We start from the raw sequence: 17,107 nt of genomic DNA on the forward strand, positions 1-17,107 counted from the left end.
AAGTTGACTGGGGGGGAAAAAAAATTCCTGGAAAGATCCTGTTTCCATGTAACCTCCCCGCAGTAATCAGACACCATCGTCTCTTAAGAACGCAGGCTGCTAGTTTCACTGCAGGAGGCCATTGGAAATTAACAAGCAATTGCTTTTGTTGGTACTTGTGCAAGGATATTTATTGAACAGTACAGTATCCAACAGTAAGCATACAGTATTATACTGTATACAACAATACAGCCAGCTTGCAGTAACAAAATAAACTTTTAAACTATTAAAAACACTGTTATATTTGAAAATTCTGCAAGCAAAATTAGTTTGTTATTGCAAGTCTGAAACTCTCTAGCCCTAGCCCCCTTTTTCCCATTGACGTAATTGTTTTTATAACGTGATTTTCTATAAAGCAAGATTTCTTAGAAACGCAACTATCTCATTGTAGCAGAACTACCTGTAACTGTGGAATATTTGTGTGTGTTGGTAAAATGATAAGCCAAGCAGACACAATGTCCCATCAATGGAAACAGGTTTAACCCAAACCTGTGCACCTTCACCCGCAAGAGATGTGCTTATGTCAGATTGATATATTTGCTGTAGTTTTGACTTCATGTGTGGAATCTTAATGCATGGAAATGGAAGGTTTCTCCTTTTTACATAGGTATTCACATCAAATTTCCACAAATGGTTGAATGAAAATTTTTTTTACTCTGGTTAATCTTAATTGTTGAATATTTCTTCTCCCCTCCCCACCCCACACACACAGAATTCATCCTCTTGGCCATATCTATTTTAGATTACATTGAAACCTGGAAGATTTAGCTGCATGTACTGATGTGTGATTTGGTTGGATGAGGCTCTTAGTCCCATTAATGTGGGCTGGATGTGGATGTAGGATGTGGCAGTGAAAGTCCTGCATTTAAAGCATAATAAACCCTAGAAGAGAATGAAATTCTGTTGCAGAGTTTGCTTTGAATACTTTTGAATTGTTGCAACACAAGGAACTGTGATGTTAAATCAGTGGTTAAAGGCAATGTCTCCTAACTGCATACGATAATGTTTGTGTATAGCATGAAATATCTCAATGAATGCTGACAGCAGAATTGGATTCTGATGTACTTTCTGTATTATTGGTAACTCAGCCTGGTGCATACGTGCAAGCACTTAGTTCTGGTTTTCAGATTTGTTCTGAACAAAGTACATGGACACCATCTTGTGGTCATTGTCTGTAACCTCAATCTTAACATCTGTTTCTGATATCTTACAGTGGGTCAAATCGTTTATGCAAAACTTATTTCTTTCTCAACTTTCTATTTGCTAAAACTTTATTTTACAACTTCTGGCCCTAAATCATTTTTCCATATTTAATGCTCAATTTCCTTCTTGCTCAGATGTTCTTATCCACTATCACGCAGTAGCTGTTTGGTATGGTGTTGCTTTCCCATTCCAAATTCTATTTCCTGGGGCCTCTTGGACCTGAGTCTCACTTCTGGCCAAACCTTTTGCTTCCAGTGTGTTCCAACATCTGCCAGAAATCGTTTCACCTCATCCCAATGCACAATGGCCCTACCATGTTCTGTACTACAGTCTTTAAAAAAGATAACTTGCTGTTACATATATGTAACTGCATAATTGGTGACATAAACATTTTTAACCTAAATATTAAATACGTGAAACATAGAGCAATATACAGAGTGCAGAGGAGATGAGAAGTAGAAAATTTAAAAAGAAATAGCGTAAGTTCTAGGGGAAGAAAAGTTCAAGATAAATACTTAACTGTTGGCACGTGTGCCCTGTCAAACATGCCGTGGACTGCTTTAAAATAAAGAGAATATGGGGACCCAACTTAAAGAATCGGTGAAAATAACTTAGTGATAGTTTGGCATATGAATTTTGGGCAGGAATTTGAGTGTAGAGTCATGGCCATTACAGTAGTGTCAGTGGTAGAGTGAAGAAGGCTGGAGACCCAGTACCAGATGGTGTAACATTATAAGTAGGACTATTGGTCTGAAGAATGGACAGGGAGGTGATATCGCAGAAGATGATGAAAGTTTACGTCAGGGGAGAGGTAGTGATGTTCTCTGAATGATGTGCAGTTTATGGCTTGTGGGAGGCAAAAAAAGAGCAACAAAGCTAGCATTGCAAAAATACAGATGGTAAATGTGGGGATAAGAGTCTCTGCCTTGATTGGGGAAATATAAGAATAGTGGCAAATGATCTTTGTAAAGTTGGAAAAAGATCATTGTGGAAATTATGGAATATAGAGAATAGTGTAGTTAGGATCAGGGAGCAGATGGGCCCACTTGGAGGAAAAATATGTGTGAGCTAAGACAAATAGTCAATGGGCAGCAGAAAATTTAATTTGGATTGAAGCAGTGATTGGTTTTCTGCATTGGGTTTTTGTTTAGAATAGAACTGAAAGGAAAGCACTTGGATCAAAAATTTGATCATGGCATTGTATAGGTGAAAGAGAAGGAAATGATTCTCCTGTTGCCATGTAAACCATTTAAAATGTTATATTTGTAGTTTGTTAGTGGTTTCCCCTTTCAGAGCACAATCAGTTAATGAACTCTTGTCTCCTCAGCATCGCATGTCTGGAGCGAAGACTCAGATGATCATGGAAGACTGGGACTTCTTACAATTACAGTGTGCACTATATATCAATAGTGAGCTGTCTGGCATTCCTCTCAACATGGCACCAAAGAAGTGGACCAGGGGCTTCGTACAGCGACTGAAAGGAAAACAAGGTAGTTTGTTGACACTGTACTGAATATCTTCCTGTTTAAATGCCTACAGAAAATACAAGCAATACTTGGTTCAAAGACTCATCACAACTCTTTCCCTGTTAGCATAGGAACAGGCTTTTCACTCCATCGTGTCCATGCTGACCATGATACCAATCTAAACTCATCTCATCCAGTTGCACATGGCCCATGTCTCTGCACTCCCTACCTGTTCATGTGTCTGTCTAACTGCCTCATAAATGTTGCTGTTGTATCTGTTTCTACTGCCTCTCTGGCAGTGCATTTCAGGTACATAGGTACTTACCCCCTCTGTAAAACAAAAAAACTCGTCTTGTACATCTCCTTTAAACTCCTCCCCCCCCCATGCCCTCTCGTATTTGACATTTCCACCCTGGGAGAAGTCTCTGACTATGTACCCTATCTATGCCTCCCATAATTTTATATACTTCTATCAGGTTGCCCCTCACCTTTCAATGTTTCTGAGAAAACAATCCAAGTTTGTCCAACCTCTCCTTATAGCTAATACTCTCCAATCCAGGCAACATCCTGGTGAACCTCTTCTGCACCCTCTCCAAAGCCTCCACATCCTTTCTGTACTGTGGCGACCAGAACTGCACACCATACTCCAAATGCAGCCTAAGTTTTGTACAGTTGCAATGTGACTTGCCAATTTTCATACTCAAAGAAGGCAAGCATCCCATCCACTTATGTTGCAACTTTCAGGAAGCTATGAACTTGCATTCCAAAATCCTTCTTTCCATCAATGCTGCAAAAGATCCTGCCATTTACTGTATACTTCCCTCTTGTATTTGACCTCTCAAAGTGCAATACCTCACACTTGTCTGAATTAAACTCCATCTGCCATTTCTCTGCCCAAATTTCCAACTGAAACATAAAAGGTATTTCTCTTTTTACAGATGCTGCCTAACCTGCTGTTTCCAGCAGCTTCTATTTTCATTTCAGATTTCCATCAATTGTAGTTTTTTAAATTTTATTTCTATTTAAATACTTAAAGGCTCCATCTCTGAAGAGGATGGAGCAGAATTTGCTAAATATTTTTGTTTGTGCTCAAAGAACTTACATATCATTTATTTTCCATGGCATTGCATGTGATGACAATGTAACATTGTTTAAATTTTTTTTGTGTATGTGAAATCTTTTAAGCATTCATGGATTAGAGGGATTTAAAATGTAAAGTTTCCGATAAGCACCAATACTTGGGGAGAAGGGTACCAAACTGGTGATGCCTTTCCCTGTGAAGGAAACTCCAGCCAACATTTTAAATTAATTTTTTTTTTTCCAAACTAGATCCATTTAACAACAGGGAAGTGTGTGTTCTACTGTTACTCTATGATTGTGAAATCTTAATGCCACAATATTCTTTTTTAAATGCCCCAATCTGAAACAAATAGAGTTGAGTGGGGGTGGTACAGATATTCCTTGATTTATGAAAGGGCTACATTCCAGGAAAAAATGCGCTGTGCAAAAATTTGTAAATGCAAAAGGCATTTCCTTATTGTTAATGCAAAATCTCTGGTTGCATTCCAGAGTTCAGGAATTTCAGTTAAAAACACCAAAATGCAAAAAGTCAACATCTGAAGCAATAAAGTATTGCTTTAACAATGATTCTTAATAACAACGTAATTACATCTCTCTCTTAGAACCTCCAATAAAACGCACAAGATGACCCTCTCTCACCCAGCCCTTGCTCTCCCTCTCACCTCTCGCCAGTTTTTCCTCATCCTCCTGCCCCATGTGCCCACAGAACTTACCCTTCCGCCACTATCTCTTCCCTGCTTCTCCTCCCTCTCTCTCGCTAACCCCACGCTCTCTAACTTACCTGCTCCTCTGCCCACTCTTTTTCCCTTTTGACTTCAATCGGTAAAAGCTGTTCATTATAGCGAAAAGAGCCTCATAAATTGAGGACATCAATCCTAAAAAATAAATAATCTTAGAGGGAAATTTGTAAATAGAATGTTCCTAAATCGAGCGATACCCATACATCATAATTCATCACGTTGCATCTTGAGTTTCAAATAGATGTCAGTAGTGGGTATCTGATTCCCACTTGGAAAAAGTAAAAACATGAAGCCAAAGCACTCAAACTATTTTTGCCCACCATCTTATGACAATGACAGAATCTTGGGAGCTGTTGCCCACCAATCCAGTGCTATGAAATTATCCAGCAGGCAAGGAAGTTATGTAGCATGAAATAAGCAAAGAAAAACTTATTTGAACAACGCAAATATGAAAATGTTTTTCCATAGCTGAGTAAAATAAACATACTGAAGATAATTATATAAAAATCCAATGAGGCCAGGAGACTCATGAGATATTAGAATAGTTAATTTAAAGTGTTGATGCCTTGGGTATGATTAATATGAGCATTTCTTGAACACTAAGCAAGAGAGAAGCACCAAATTTTAGTTTCCAATAAAGAGTGAATTAGAAAAGGTAATTTTCATTTCCTTCAGGTATTTTCAACTCCCTTGACAAAAAGTTATTGCATTAACATCTCTATATCCTAATTAAAGTTCATTCCATCTGAATCTTATCCTCCTTGTACCACAAAATGTAACTGCAAGCTGTTCCAGTTCAGAGTCTGAGCCAAAATAATGTGCTCGTGCAAACTATATACAATATTCATCATATTGAGTTACAAGCCCCTGAGAAAAATAAAAAATACACCCTTGTGATCATACCTAAAGGTTTAATAATAATTATAAATAATAATAAAGGTTTAATAATAATTAACTTTCCATTCAAAAAACTTTAGGTCGATTTCGAGGCAATTTGTCTGGAAAAAGAGTGGATTTTTCCAGCAGGACTGTAATTTCTCCTGATCCAAACCTGCGTATAGATGAAGTAGCAGTTCCAGTGCATGTGGCAAAGATCCTGACCTATCCCGAAAGAGTGAGTTCTCTTTTTAAGGTAATTCTTTTCTTAATTTGGAAGGAGTCTGTTAATACACGTAAACTTGGTTATTTTTACTACAGGTGACAAAGGCCAATCTGGAATTAATGCAAAAACTCGTGCGTAATGGACCTGAGGTACATCCAGGGGCTAACTTCATTCAGCAGCGGCATACAAATCTGAAGAGGTGATGATTTCCTTTGAGTTTTGTTTTATAGCAGAAGGAATTCTGATTTTGTTTACAATTTGAAAGGTATTAAGTTTATATTAGATGACCCAATGCTTAATTTGCTGTTTATGACATTATGGTTATCAGTGATACAATTTCACTTTTCCGTCTTTGGTTCGAATCCCTTAATGCTGATAGTAAACTATATAGTAAGGCTCCAATAATCCAACATCCTTGGGACTTTGGTGCTGGACTATTGGATGTTTCTCCTGGTAATACTCAAACACACTTTTACTTCACTTTTTTCTTTAAATGTTATACTGTGGTATAATAACTTTTGCAGTGAACCACCAAGTTTAAAGAGAGCAGAAAATATACAATTGAGACACAAGAGACTGCAGATGCTGGAGGAACTCAGTGGTTCAGGCAGCATCTGTGGAAGGACAATGGACAGTCTCCGTTTCGGCTCAAAATGCAAGCATTCAGGACCCCTGCTTCAGCTATAACTCCACCCATGTTCCTGACCCCTGATGTTCCAGACCCAAGCCCAGCTTTGGCTACACACCCAGCCCCAGACCACACAGTGCTTGCACTCTAGACACCACCTTGCATTCCAGAATGATAAGTGAATGAGCCAGATGCCATGCCATCAGGATTTCTGAACAATTCATTGCTGGATTGTCAGAGTTTTCAGGGTGCTCCAAAGCAATCAAGGGTTTTAAAGTGATTTTGATTACATTCTCTGTTTGAAGTGATGTTGGTTCAGGATATTGGCTGAAATACACAGGATAATTTCCAGCTTCTTTGAAATATTCCCATGGGATCTCATAATTACCAGGGAACCAAACAGTGCGTCAAGTTAAACCTCACCCAAAAGATGGCACTTCTGAAAGTACAGCACTCACTCCGTGCAGAATTGGAGTATCACCTGAGATTTTTGTACACAAGTCTCTGAGGAGGTACTTGAACTCAGAATCTTCTGTTTAGAAGTGAGAATGCTGACAATTGTACAAATGACATTAACTGATTAACTGAAACCTTTCAGTCTCAGATTTTAAATTAGTTGTTAATGCTTCCTGAAGAACATTCCAAACTAGCATCACATTTGTAGCTGTTTTCTATCGTCATTTTTGAAAGCCCTGACTATAAGTTTTAGACAAACGTGCTGTGTGTAGTAATGAGTGTGAATATTGAATGAAAATTTCTGGAACGAGTAATGCTTGGAGCTTTGTAGCTGCAGGGTAGCTTGATAAAATGAATCTAATGGATTGTGAGTTTGGCTTTCAATAAAGCAGATTATGAGCTGGTTTATTATGGTAATTTGTCCATTGGTTATGGAACCTGCAGGAACCTGCAATGCCCATGTATTATTAATGGAACTGTGCTATTTTTTGTGAACTAACCTCAGAGGTAATTATTAATGGATGTATGCTTGGGGTATTTATTTGAAAGAGTTGATGTTTACTGACACTCGAGTTGTCCTGACTCTAGATTGACTATAATTTTAAATGATGTGATCTTGCCTATTTCCCGGCTTTATTGAAGCTAGAATTTGAATAGAGACTGGCTTCAACTTGCTGTGATGTGTAATTGAATTGGTTATGGAATATTACTGTGCCTTTGGGTGACCCTTGCTGTTTTTTGGGTGTTTGAGCAATGTTTGTACTGAGGCGAGTCTGGTGCCTTCATTGCACCAGTGCAGCCTTTGGCCATCAAAGGAAAATGATGTTTGAAAAACAAGACCTCAATCCCGACACAGAACTCAAGGTCTACTGAGCAGCCGTGATCCCTGCTCCCCTATATGCTTCTGAGACTTGAACTACTTACAGTAGGCACCTCAAGACAGTGCAGGGATACCTCCAACACTGCTTCCACCAAATCCAGAGGCAGCAGAAGCAGACCAATGTCCTCTCCCAGGCCAACATCTTCAGCATCAAGTTCCCATTTACAATTAGTTGTCTCTGTTGAACAAGCCACATAGTTCAAATGTCTGACACCAGACTCCTGACGCAGACACACGGTTCTGAGCTCTTACCTGGCAAGAGGTTACCACTTAGGCAGAGGAAAAGATTCACTGATGTTCTCAAAATCTCCTTGGAACAAAATGCTGTGTCCGCACTGGGAAACCCTGACCCCTGACAGCTCGAGCTGAAGAAGGAGCAATCAGGATGGTACTGGGAACCTGGAGTCCATGGAACATGAACACTTAGGAGGCCAGCATGAACCAAGGAACAAGGATACTGTATCACAGACCATCCACCTGTTCACACCTTCAGGACCTCCTGCCTCACCTTTTGGCAGAGTCTGCAGAAGGAAGTCATCCTGATCCCAAGGATCGTCCTAAGAAAAATATGTCTGTTCTAAAAACTTTTGTAATACAAATTGCTATTTTCCAAAACAATTCTTATTTTTGCTTGTGTTTCTATAAATACAAGCCTAATTCTCTCTTTGTCTCCTCATAAACAGGTTTCTAAGGTACGGAAATCGGGAGAAAATGGCACAGGAACTGAAATATGGTGACGTAGTGGAAAGACATCTAATTGACGGCGATATAGTGCTGTTCAATAGACAGCCATCCCTGCATAAACTGAGCATCATGGCCCATATAGTAAGTGTTTTGTAAAACATGAACTGCTGTGAAAAGTGGATTTTTCATTCCCTGGGTTCTCAAATTATTGGAGTATATAACATGAACAAACCTTTCACATCAGCTAATTGAATATGATATTGCAAAAATAATTAGACATGTGTTATTTTAAACCAAGCTAACATTTTGTGCTTTTGATTGTTTTGACATCTCTGCAAGATGTGAAAAATGTAAGAAGGAAAGCATGGCTAATATATAGCACCAAATGATAAATGTTGACGAGATTAAAAAATTATAGCTGCAATTGTTTTATCATTTTTATTTTTATGTAACTTGCAGGCCAAGGTGAAGCCGCACCGTACATTCAGGTTCAATGAATGCGTTTGTACACCATATAATGCAGATTTTGATGGTGATGAAATGAACCTTCACCTTCCACAAACTGAGGAAGCCAAGGCTGAAGCTCTTGTTCTTATGGGGGTAGGTGTGATTTAATGACATATTTTCTTTTTGTGGCAGTGATTTAACAGGAAATATACCTGTATTTTACTTAGTTCAGGAGTTATGAGGACTTTAATTATGGGGAGAGGTTGGATAGTCTTTTTTCCTAATGTTATGTTCCCACACCATGCAGATGTCTTAAACTCACAGCATTCAAACTAATACAACTGACACCTGAAGTAGACCTTCATTAGAAGACGTAACCAATAGAGATGTTAGATTTTCGGATATCTGAACAAAAAATGCGGAAAAATACCTCGCTGGTCAGGCAATATCTGGAGAAGGAAAAATTTAAGAGTTAACATTACAAGTTAATAGCCTTTCATTAGAAATTGTTGACTTGAGTGTTGAGTCTGGAAGCTATAATGTATCTGGTCGGCAACTATGAGCGAGATGATGGCCTGATGTTCAGTAGTTGGGTTGTGGTCCAGAGGGATGTGAGAGCTGGTGCTCAGGTCAGTTTCCAAACGACAGCACTGCCCTTGTCTGCAGTTTTGGTGGCAATGTTGGGGATGGACTTCCATCAGCAAATGCTGGAAGCTTCTTTGGGCAAGAGGCTTACATTATGGTGAGCAAATATAGCTGCTGAGGGGAAGTTAAGACCGTCAGTGTAACACTGACATATATCGTACATACATCATACTGGCATTGCATCAGGCTGCTGTTTATCGATTACAGCTTGGCGTTCAACACCATCATCCCCTCAGTATTAATCAACAATCTTGAAAACCTGGGCCTCTGGATCCTCGACTTCCTTATTGGGAGACCACAGTCAGTGCGGATCGGTGATAACATCTCCTTCTCGCTGATAATCAACACAGGCGCACTCAGGAATGCGTGCTTAGCTCACTGCTCTGCTCTCTCTACACTCACGACTGTGTGGCTAGGCACAGCTCAAACGCCATCTATAAATTCGCAGATGACACCACTGCTGTTGGCAGAATCTCAGCTGGCGATGAGGAGGCGTATAGGCTTGAGATGGATCGGCTGGTGGAGTGGTGTCGCAATAACAACCTCGCACTCAACATCAGCAAGACCAAGGAACTGATTGTGGACGTCAGGAAGGGGAATTTGGGAGAACACACGCCAGTCTTCATTGAGGGGTCAGCGGTGGAAAGGGTGAGCAACTTCAAGTTCCTGGACGTCAACATCTCAGAGGGTCTATCTTGGGCCCAACACATTGATGCAATCACAAAGAAGGCACACCAGCAGCTCTACTTCATTAGGAGTTTGAGGAGATTTGGTGCGTCACCAAAGAGCCTTGCAAATTTCAACAGATGTACGGTGGAGAGCATTCTGACTGGTTGCATCACAGCCTGGGACAGAGGCTCCAATGCGCAGGATTGCAAGAGGCTGCAGAGGGTTGTAGACTCAGCTAGCTCCATCACGGGCACAACCCTCCCCGCCATTGAGGACATCTTCAAGAGGCGGTGCCTCAAGAAGGCGGCATCCATCATTAAGGACCCTCCCCACCCGGGACATGCCCTCTTCTCGTTACCACCATCAGGGAGGAGGTACAGGAGCCTGAAGATATGCACTCAACGATTCAGAAACAGCTTCTTCCCCTCTGCCGTCAGATTTCTGAACAGTCCATGAACCCATGGATACTACCTCATTATTCCTCTTTTGCACTATTTATTTATTTCTGTAAATTCTCATAATTTTATGTCTTGCACTGTACTGCTGGCACAAAACAACAAATTTCACGACATATGTCAGTGATAATAAACCTGATTCTGATTCTGAATAGATCCAGAAAGGGTAAGAGGCCAGAAGGAGAGATCCACATGGGTTGGGAGTACTGAAGACTGGTTAAAGGGGTCCACAATCTTGGGTAAAGATTCCTGACCAAAGATATGGTTGTGGAGGTGAAGGCAGTGGAAGGAGAGCTCAACATCATGTCAAGTTCAGAACACATTGAGGTGGGAACTCAGGGGGATGAAGCTGAGGCCTCTGGAGGACGGATTGTACGGGATTGGAAGAAATGTCAAATCATGGCAAGGGGAAAAGGTGGGTACAGAGAAAGTGGAGGTGGAGAAAATCTAGAGGAGTATTAGAAGTCTGTGATTTTTGAGGCTGGAAAGGAAGTAAGTCTTTTATTGAAGCACGCATTGCAACGAAGGATGAAGTATGGACGAGGACAGCTCTGAGATAGAGGGATTTGGTGCTGTTGGAGAAGCCCTGGTTTGCACAACGGCGTATGAGAACTTTGGCTGCTGCTGAAAATGTTTATACAATTAGTGCAACACATTGAGTTCTGTATTTTCTTCGTCCAACTCTGTTTTGCACTAACTCTGCACTAAACTTGTATTCTGTATGTAGCGTTTTTTGCCCTATTTGTACTTGCACAATTTTTTTTGTCTGCGTTTATTGTATGTCTTCTGTTTTATGTATGTCCTCTGTTGTGAGAGTCTGGGGGAAACGACATTTCGTTCCTCCATGTGTTTTTATAGCATATGGGTGAATGACAATAAAGTAACTTGAACCTTGAGATCAGGAGCATGTGCGTGGCAACACATGGCATTAAACATGGATCTCAGCAACAAGACCAGTGAGTTGGAAAATGCTGAATATATTGAACATATCTGTACTCATGAATGGATTTGACTTGTATTGGGTGGAGTTTCAGTTGGAATCCGTGTGAAGTCAGTCAGAGCTGGAGTTATTTGCTAAGGAAGGAAACCAGGCTGCGTAAGTGAATTTTGATCATCGCCTTATCAAAAACCAAAAAGGGAAACAGAAACCATGGAGGGTGAGTGAGATAGAAGGGACGACTGGAAATCCCCTCAAAGAGAGGTGCAAAGCTGCTTAAAGATGGGCATTCCTGGAAGAAAGGTGGCAGTGAATTAAACAGTAATTACAAAACCAAAAATTGCAGATGCTGGAACTCTGAAATTAAAACATAAAAGGCTGGCAATACTCAGCAGGTCATGCAGTCCCTGTGGAGAGAGAAGCAGTTAACATTTCAGATTGATGACCTTTCATCAGAACCAAGAAGAGTTAGAAAACATGTTTTAGGAAGGGGATGGAGACAATGGGGATGTCTGTTTTAGAGTGGGTGTCATTATTCAGCTTAGTAAAAGTATCAGTCATTTAGGCTGTTTAAGTTTTACCATGTTTATAGTCCTCTGTAAATGTTGCATCCAGTGTTTCTTAAGGTGAAATCAACAAGTCAGTGCATTTCCAAGGGCAATCGACAAAGTCAAGACAAGTTTACCTAAAAGTATGGTTTCTGCATGATGAAACTAGGTAGGGAGTTTAGAATATTCTGCATTTGGAGGAGTATTGTGTATTGTAGGGACTTCTGAACATACTTAGCACAGTGGTCCCAGGATTAGCTATAAAGAGCAATTTAGAACCAAACGTTTTCCCACGAGAAAAAAGTATTGCTAATTTATATGATACAGCCTTTGACAAATAAAAATAAATAATGAATCTAAACATATTGTTTTTATTTTGTATCTATAGATAGAAGTTGAGGTTTCAGATTGTTGACCTTTCAAAGGCTATTTAATTTGAAGAAAGGGAGTGAATATCAAACCTCAAGCAGATATAATTGTTAGCAATCCTACTTTATATGCAACAAAAGCACGCAGTGTAGAATGGCACTAAGGTAATGTTTTGTTTGGAAATCATGACTCAGAATAGCAGTAGGGGTGAGTGTAATTGATGATGGCATCCCTGGGAAAATTAGTTTCTGAAAATAACTGTTGATTGATGTCCAATGACATAGCAAGGTTACTTGGTGTGGTGGAATGTCCCACAAGTGTTCTCCGTGCAGGCTTAGAAATGAACACTGAGCAGTCACCATTTTGGAAATTGTAGCTTTGGAGATGGAGAGAGTGAAATGATTGCTTGAACAAGATTTAAGAACTCTTTCTTCCCCCTCTGCAGCTGGTCCAACAATTGTTGTGGATTGGGAATGATAGGAACAATTGAATTTAGAGTGTGGTAGTGTCTAAACCTCTGGAACCATAAAAATAGATAAAACTGGTTGGGATTAGTCATCTAGAATACATAACTGGAAAATTTTTTGGGAAATGCAATAAGTAAGATAGCAATGGTGATGTGATTAACTCTCGATGGAAGGAAATGCCTTAATAGAAGGGATCTCTTCCATAGTTTTTAATCTCCAGTTAAAAACAACATACCTGGCTGAAGCTGGCAAAACGAACCAAAGGAAATAAAATAGCCTACACCTTTCACAGCAATTAACTTCGAAGCAAGAAAATAAAACTCTCTAACCTTAATTTTGCTTTACATCTCTTTAATTAGTTACTGCATTTTAAGCCATATTGTTAACCTCAATTTTATTTGGTTTAGGCTAATATTATCAGATTAATTTCACTAACAATGTATCAATGTCTGAACCATTTAAGGTGCATTGTTCATTAATGGCTTTCTTTTCTCTTTAGACAAAAGCCAATTTGGTGACTCCCAGAAATGGGGAACCCCTAATTGCTGCAATCCAGGACTTTCTAACAGGTTAAGTAAAATTGAAATTCTATATGCAAAGGCTTGTGAACCTTTCATGATTTATTTTCTCTGAAATTTACCAGGAACTAAATCAGGACAACTCTATGTATTCTAATTTTTTGTTTGTTTAGGCTCCTTTTGAGTAGACTTGGGACTTGATTTCCTTTTTGAGGATTTGTACAATGGAATTTACTATTAGCCACAGCATTTTTTTTCCATTTTGTGTTGTTAAGATTTATTGCTAAGATGTTTATATTTTAAAATTCTATTAAGATATCAAACCATTTAAAAATGTTTAATTCTTGACAATTTAATCCCCATTGTCAAATATTTTCTGTGTTGAAGTGTTTTTTTAAGAAACAGTAAGTTTATCATTACCTAGCCAGGAAGAGAGAGAACTCAAAAGCTATTGATTGTGCCCAGCCCAATTTGGTACTAGGGTCAATTTCTCAATCTATATTTGTTTCAGTAGAGTTGACTGTAGAAGTCTTCAAACTCCATGCATGTTTTGTTCTGTAAGCAAATGTATAAACTGATCTAACTTGATTTCCATTATCAATTTCAAATTGCTCTTGAATCAACTACGGGAATGGTCTGAAACCATTTTAACTATTGCCTTTTCCTGAGTCATTTCTTATTTCCAAGACTTGGCTGACAGTTTGAGGCTACCCTTGTCTGTCAAGCACACTTAGATCAGCTGGAGTTGGAACTTCACCCCCTCCCCATCCTATTATTTCTGGACTGGAAATGCCTGCTTCTTCCACAATTGCTAGTTAAGTTCAGGAATTCAGTATTTGGAACTTGTGGCTATGTTCACTGTGATGGAGCCAACCATGTGACCAAAAGGCTTAGTACTTAGCAGCTGTGAAGATATTCTAACGAGAAAATATTTCCTTCTTGTCTGTACAGGTGCCTATCTACTTACCATGAAAGACACTTTTTTTGACAGAGCAAAGACATGCCAGATTGTTGCTTCCATTCTTTCAGGGAAAGATGAGCGAATCAAAATTAGTCTTCCACATCCTGCAATCCTGAAGGTAATTGAACTGATTTACCTTTGGATGTGGAAATTAAGCTGGGAGTTTGGAAATGGCTGTAGTCCTCCATGCCATGGTTCTTAAGATGTTCTAAGAATGGTTGCAGCACAGAAAGAGGTTATTCGGCCCATCATGTCCATACTGACCATCTCCCAGAGCAACTAACTCGCTCTGCCCCCCCCCGGCCCCTTCTCTATAGTCTTACAAATTTTTCTTCCCTGTATATTTATACAATTCTCTCTTGAAAACCAGAGTGGAACCTGCTTCCACCACATCAGCAGGCAGTATCTTCCAGATTCCCACTATAAACATAAGAAAATGTTTTGCTCTTAATTCACCTCCCCTTTAGTTTATATCTGTGACCTCTATTCTACAAACCTCCACCTCAGGTGCAGCCTTCTACTATCCGCTCTGTCCAGACCCATCATCATTTTACATCTTCCTGTCAAATCTGCACTCATCCTTTTTTTAAAAGAAAATACTCCCAGCCTCTCAAATCTATCCTCAGAACTCTAGTCCCTCATCCCAGGAACTAAGATTCCTTGATTCACAACACATTACTTGAACTAAACAGTTTTTCTATACACTCCTTCAGCTGAGCAGGTAAAATATTTATAAACACATGTCGCAGTGACACAGCTGGTAAAGCTGCTGCCTCACAGCTCCAGTGACTGGATAGAATTCTGACCTCCCAGGTTCAGTCCTGTGTCCAGTTCTCTCTGTGTGCAGTTCATGCATTCTTCCCATGACCATGTGGGTTTCCTCCTGGTGCCTCGGATTCTTCCCACATCCCAAGAATGTGCAGATTGGTAGATTCATTGGCCACTGTAAACTTGTCTTTGATTGTGTTTTTATTTTTGTTTCACTGTATGATATAATTTTGTGGATAATTTATATTCTGTGTGGTCTGTACCTACATGCCTGTGATGCTGCTGCAAGCGAGGTTTTCATTGGACCTGTACCTCTCTGTGTACTTGTGACAATGACAATAAACTTGACTTGTCCCTTGTATGTAGGTGAGTGGTGTTGATGTAAATGTGGGGAGAATTAGTCAAAGTCAAGTTTATTGTCATATGCATAGGTGCAATGAATAACTTACTTGCAGCAGCATCACAGACCCACAGCATCGTATAAGCAGCATTCACAAGAAAACCATAAATTAAAATTAATTTATACACAATTTTTTTTACAAGGAAAAACACAATTAGAACAAAAAAGAAAACAAAAGTTCATTTTAGTGCAAAGTGATGAAAGTGGTCATAGTGTTGCTAAACTGTAGTGATTTGGGTTGTGTCAGTTGGTGCAAGAACCGGATGGTTGAAGGGAAGTAGCTGTTCTTGAACCTGGTGGTGTGGGACTTCAGGCTTCTGTACCTCTTGCCCGATGGTAGCTGCGAGAAGATGGCATGGCCCAGATGGTGGGGATCTCCTTGAGGCAGCCCCTCATGTAGATACTACAGATGGTGGGGAGGGATGTGCCCGTGATGTTTGAGCCGGGTCCACTACCCTCTTCAACAGGACAGAGAGTCATCGAGTTGTGCAGCACGGAAAAAGGCCCTTCGGCCCGTACTTGTCCATGCCGACCAAGATGTACGTTCAAGCTAATCCTGTTTCCCAGCACTTGGCCCATATCCCTCCAAACTTCTGTCATACACATACCTGTCCACATAATTCTTAAATGTATCTAATGTACCTGCCTCAACCACTTCCTCTGGTAGCTGGTTCCATATATCTACCACCTGCTGTGTAAAACAAAAATGTTGCCCCAAGATTCTTTATTAAACCTTTCAATTCTAACCTTAAAACTATGTCCTCGAGTTTTTGATTCCACCTGTATAAGTTTGTTAGTGTTCAGTGACAAGCCAAACCTCCATAACCTCATAAGAAGGGAAAGATGCTGGTGCACCTTCCTTGTGATTGCATTTAAGTGCTGGGCCCAGGACAGGTCAGTTGGTATGTTAACACCCAGGAGTTAAAAATGAGATTAGTGTTGGATTAGTGTTGGGTGCTTGGTGGTTGATGTGAGTGGAACAATGGGCTGTTTCCATGCTCTGTGATGCAATGACTTTAAATAACTATGATATTAATATGTTTAGCAACAGCTTGTTGATAAATTGGAAGTTTGCAAGGAGTGTAGAAGTTAAATTGTCAGCAGGTCTTCACACCAGATCTGCTGGTTTCCGTAGGTTGTGTATTTCCGTTGAAGCACATTGTCTTGATAATCATAGTACCAAACCTGATTAATGTGCACCCAGTCAATTTTCTGGCTGAACTGGGAAAAGATCCACCACCAAGTTCAAGGAAAACGAGGAAGCTCACTGGCACTTGGGCAGGTATGGGGAAAGTATGTGCTGGGGGAGTTGTGGGTAAGGCGGAGAATGCGAGATGATGAAACCAGTCATTGGAAAATATGAGGCAGGATTAACTGAAGATCCTTTTAAACTTCCTGAGGTGAGTTTAAATCAAGGTTAATTCAGTGGGTAGAGTTAAATTCCAACTCCATCCTGACTCCTTAGAAAATTATTGACTTTGGCATTTTCTCAGTTTATGGGGCTCTCAGATAGATAGGCAAAAACCACTAAACAGTTTTAAAGCTGCCTTGATAAGGTGCTGGGTATCTCTTAATTTCTGACAGCACAGTTAGTATGGTGTACAAATCTACAGTTAAATTCTTAGATTTTCTTTTATATTGTAAT

At 39.8% G+C, this 17,107-nt stretch overlaps 1 protein-coding gene across 1 annotated transcript in view; it reads left to right on the forward strand.

The window, feature by feature from the left end:
• The window catches only part of polr3a (polymerase (RNA) III (DNA directed) polypeptide A), a 62,976-nt gene that overhangs the window by 10,688 nt on the left and 35,181 nt on the right, over positions 1 to 17,107 (forward strand). The window contains exons 7-13 of the mRNA XM_052041473.1: positions 2,570 to 2,732; positions 5,506 to 5,642; positions 5,726 to 5,829; positions 8,278 to 8,419; positions 8,738 to 8,878; positions 13,315 to 13,384; positions 14,285 to 14,412. Of these exons, the coding sequence (XP_051897433.1) occupies positions 2,570 to 2,732; positions 5,506 to 5,642; positions 5,726 to 5,829; positions 8,278 to 8,419; positions 8,738 to 8,878; positions 13,315 to 13,384; positions 14,285 to 14,412 (885 nt within the window). The remainder of the gene's footprint in view (positions 1 to 2,569; positions 2,733 to 5,505; positions 5,643 to 5,725; positions 5,830 to 8,277; positions 8,420 to 8,737; positions 8,879 to 13,314; positions 13,385 to 14,284; positions 14,413 to 17,107) is intronic.

This window comes from Pristis pectinata, chromosome 30 (assembly GCF_009764475.1).
Source record: "Pristis pectinata isolate sPriPec2 chromosome 30, sPriPec2.1.pri, whole genome shotgun sequence".
Classification (NCBI taxonomy): Eukaryota; Metazoa; Chordata; class Chondrichthyes; order Rhinopristiformes; family Pristidae; genus Pristis; species Pristis pectinata.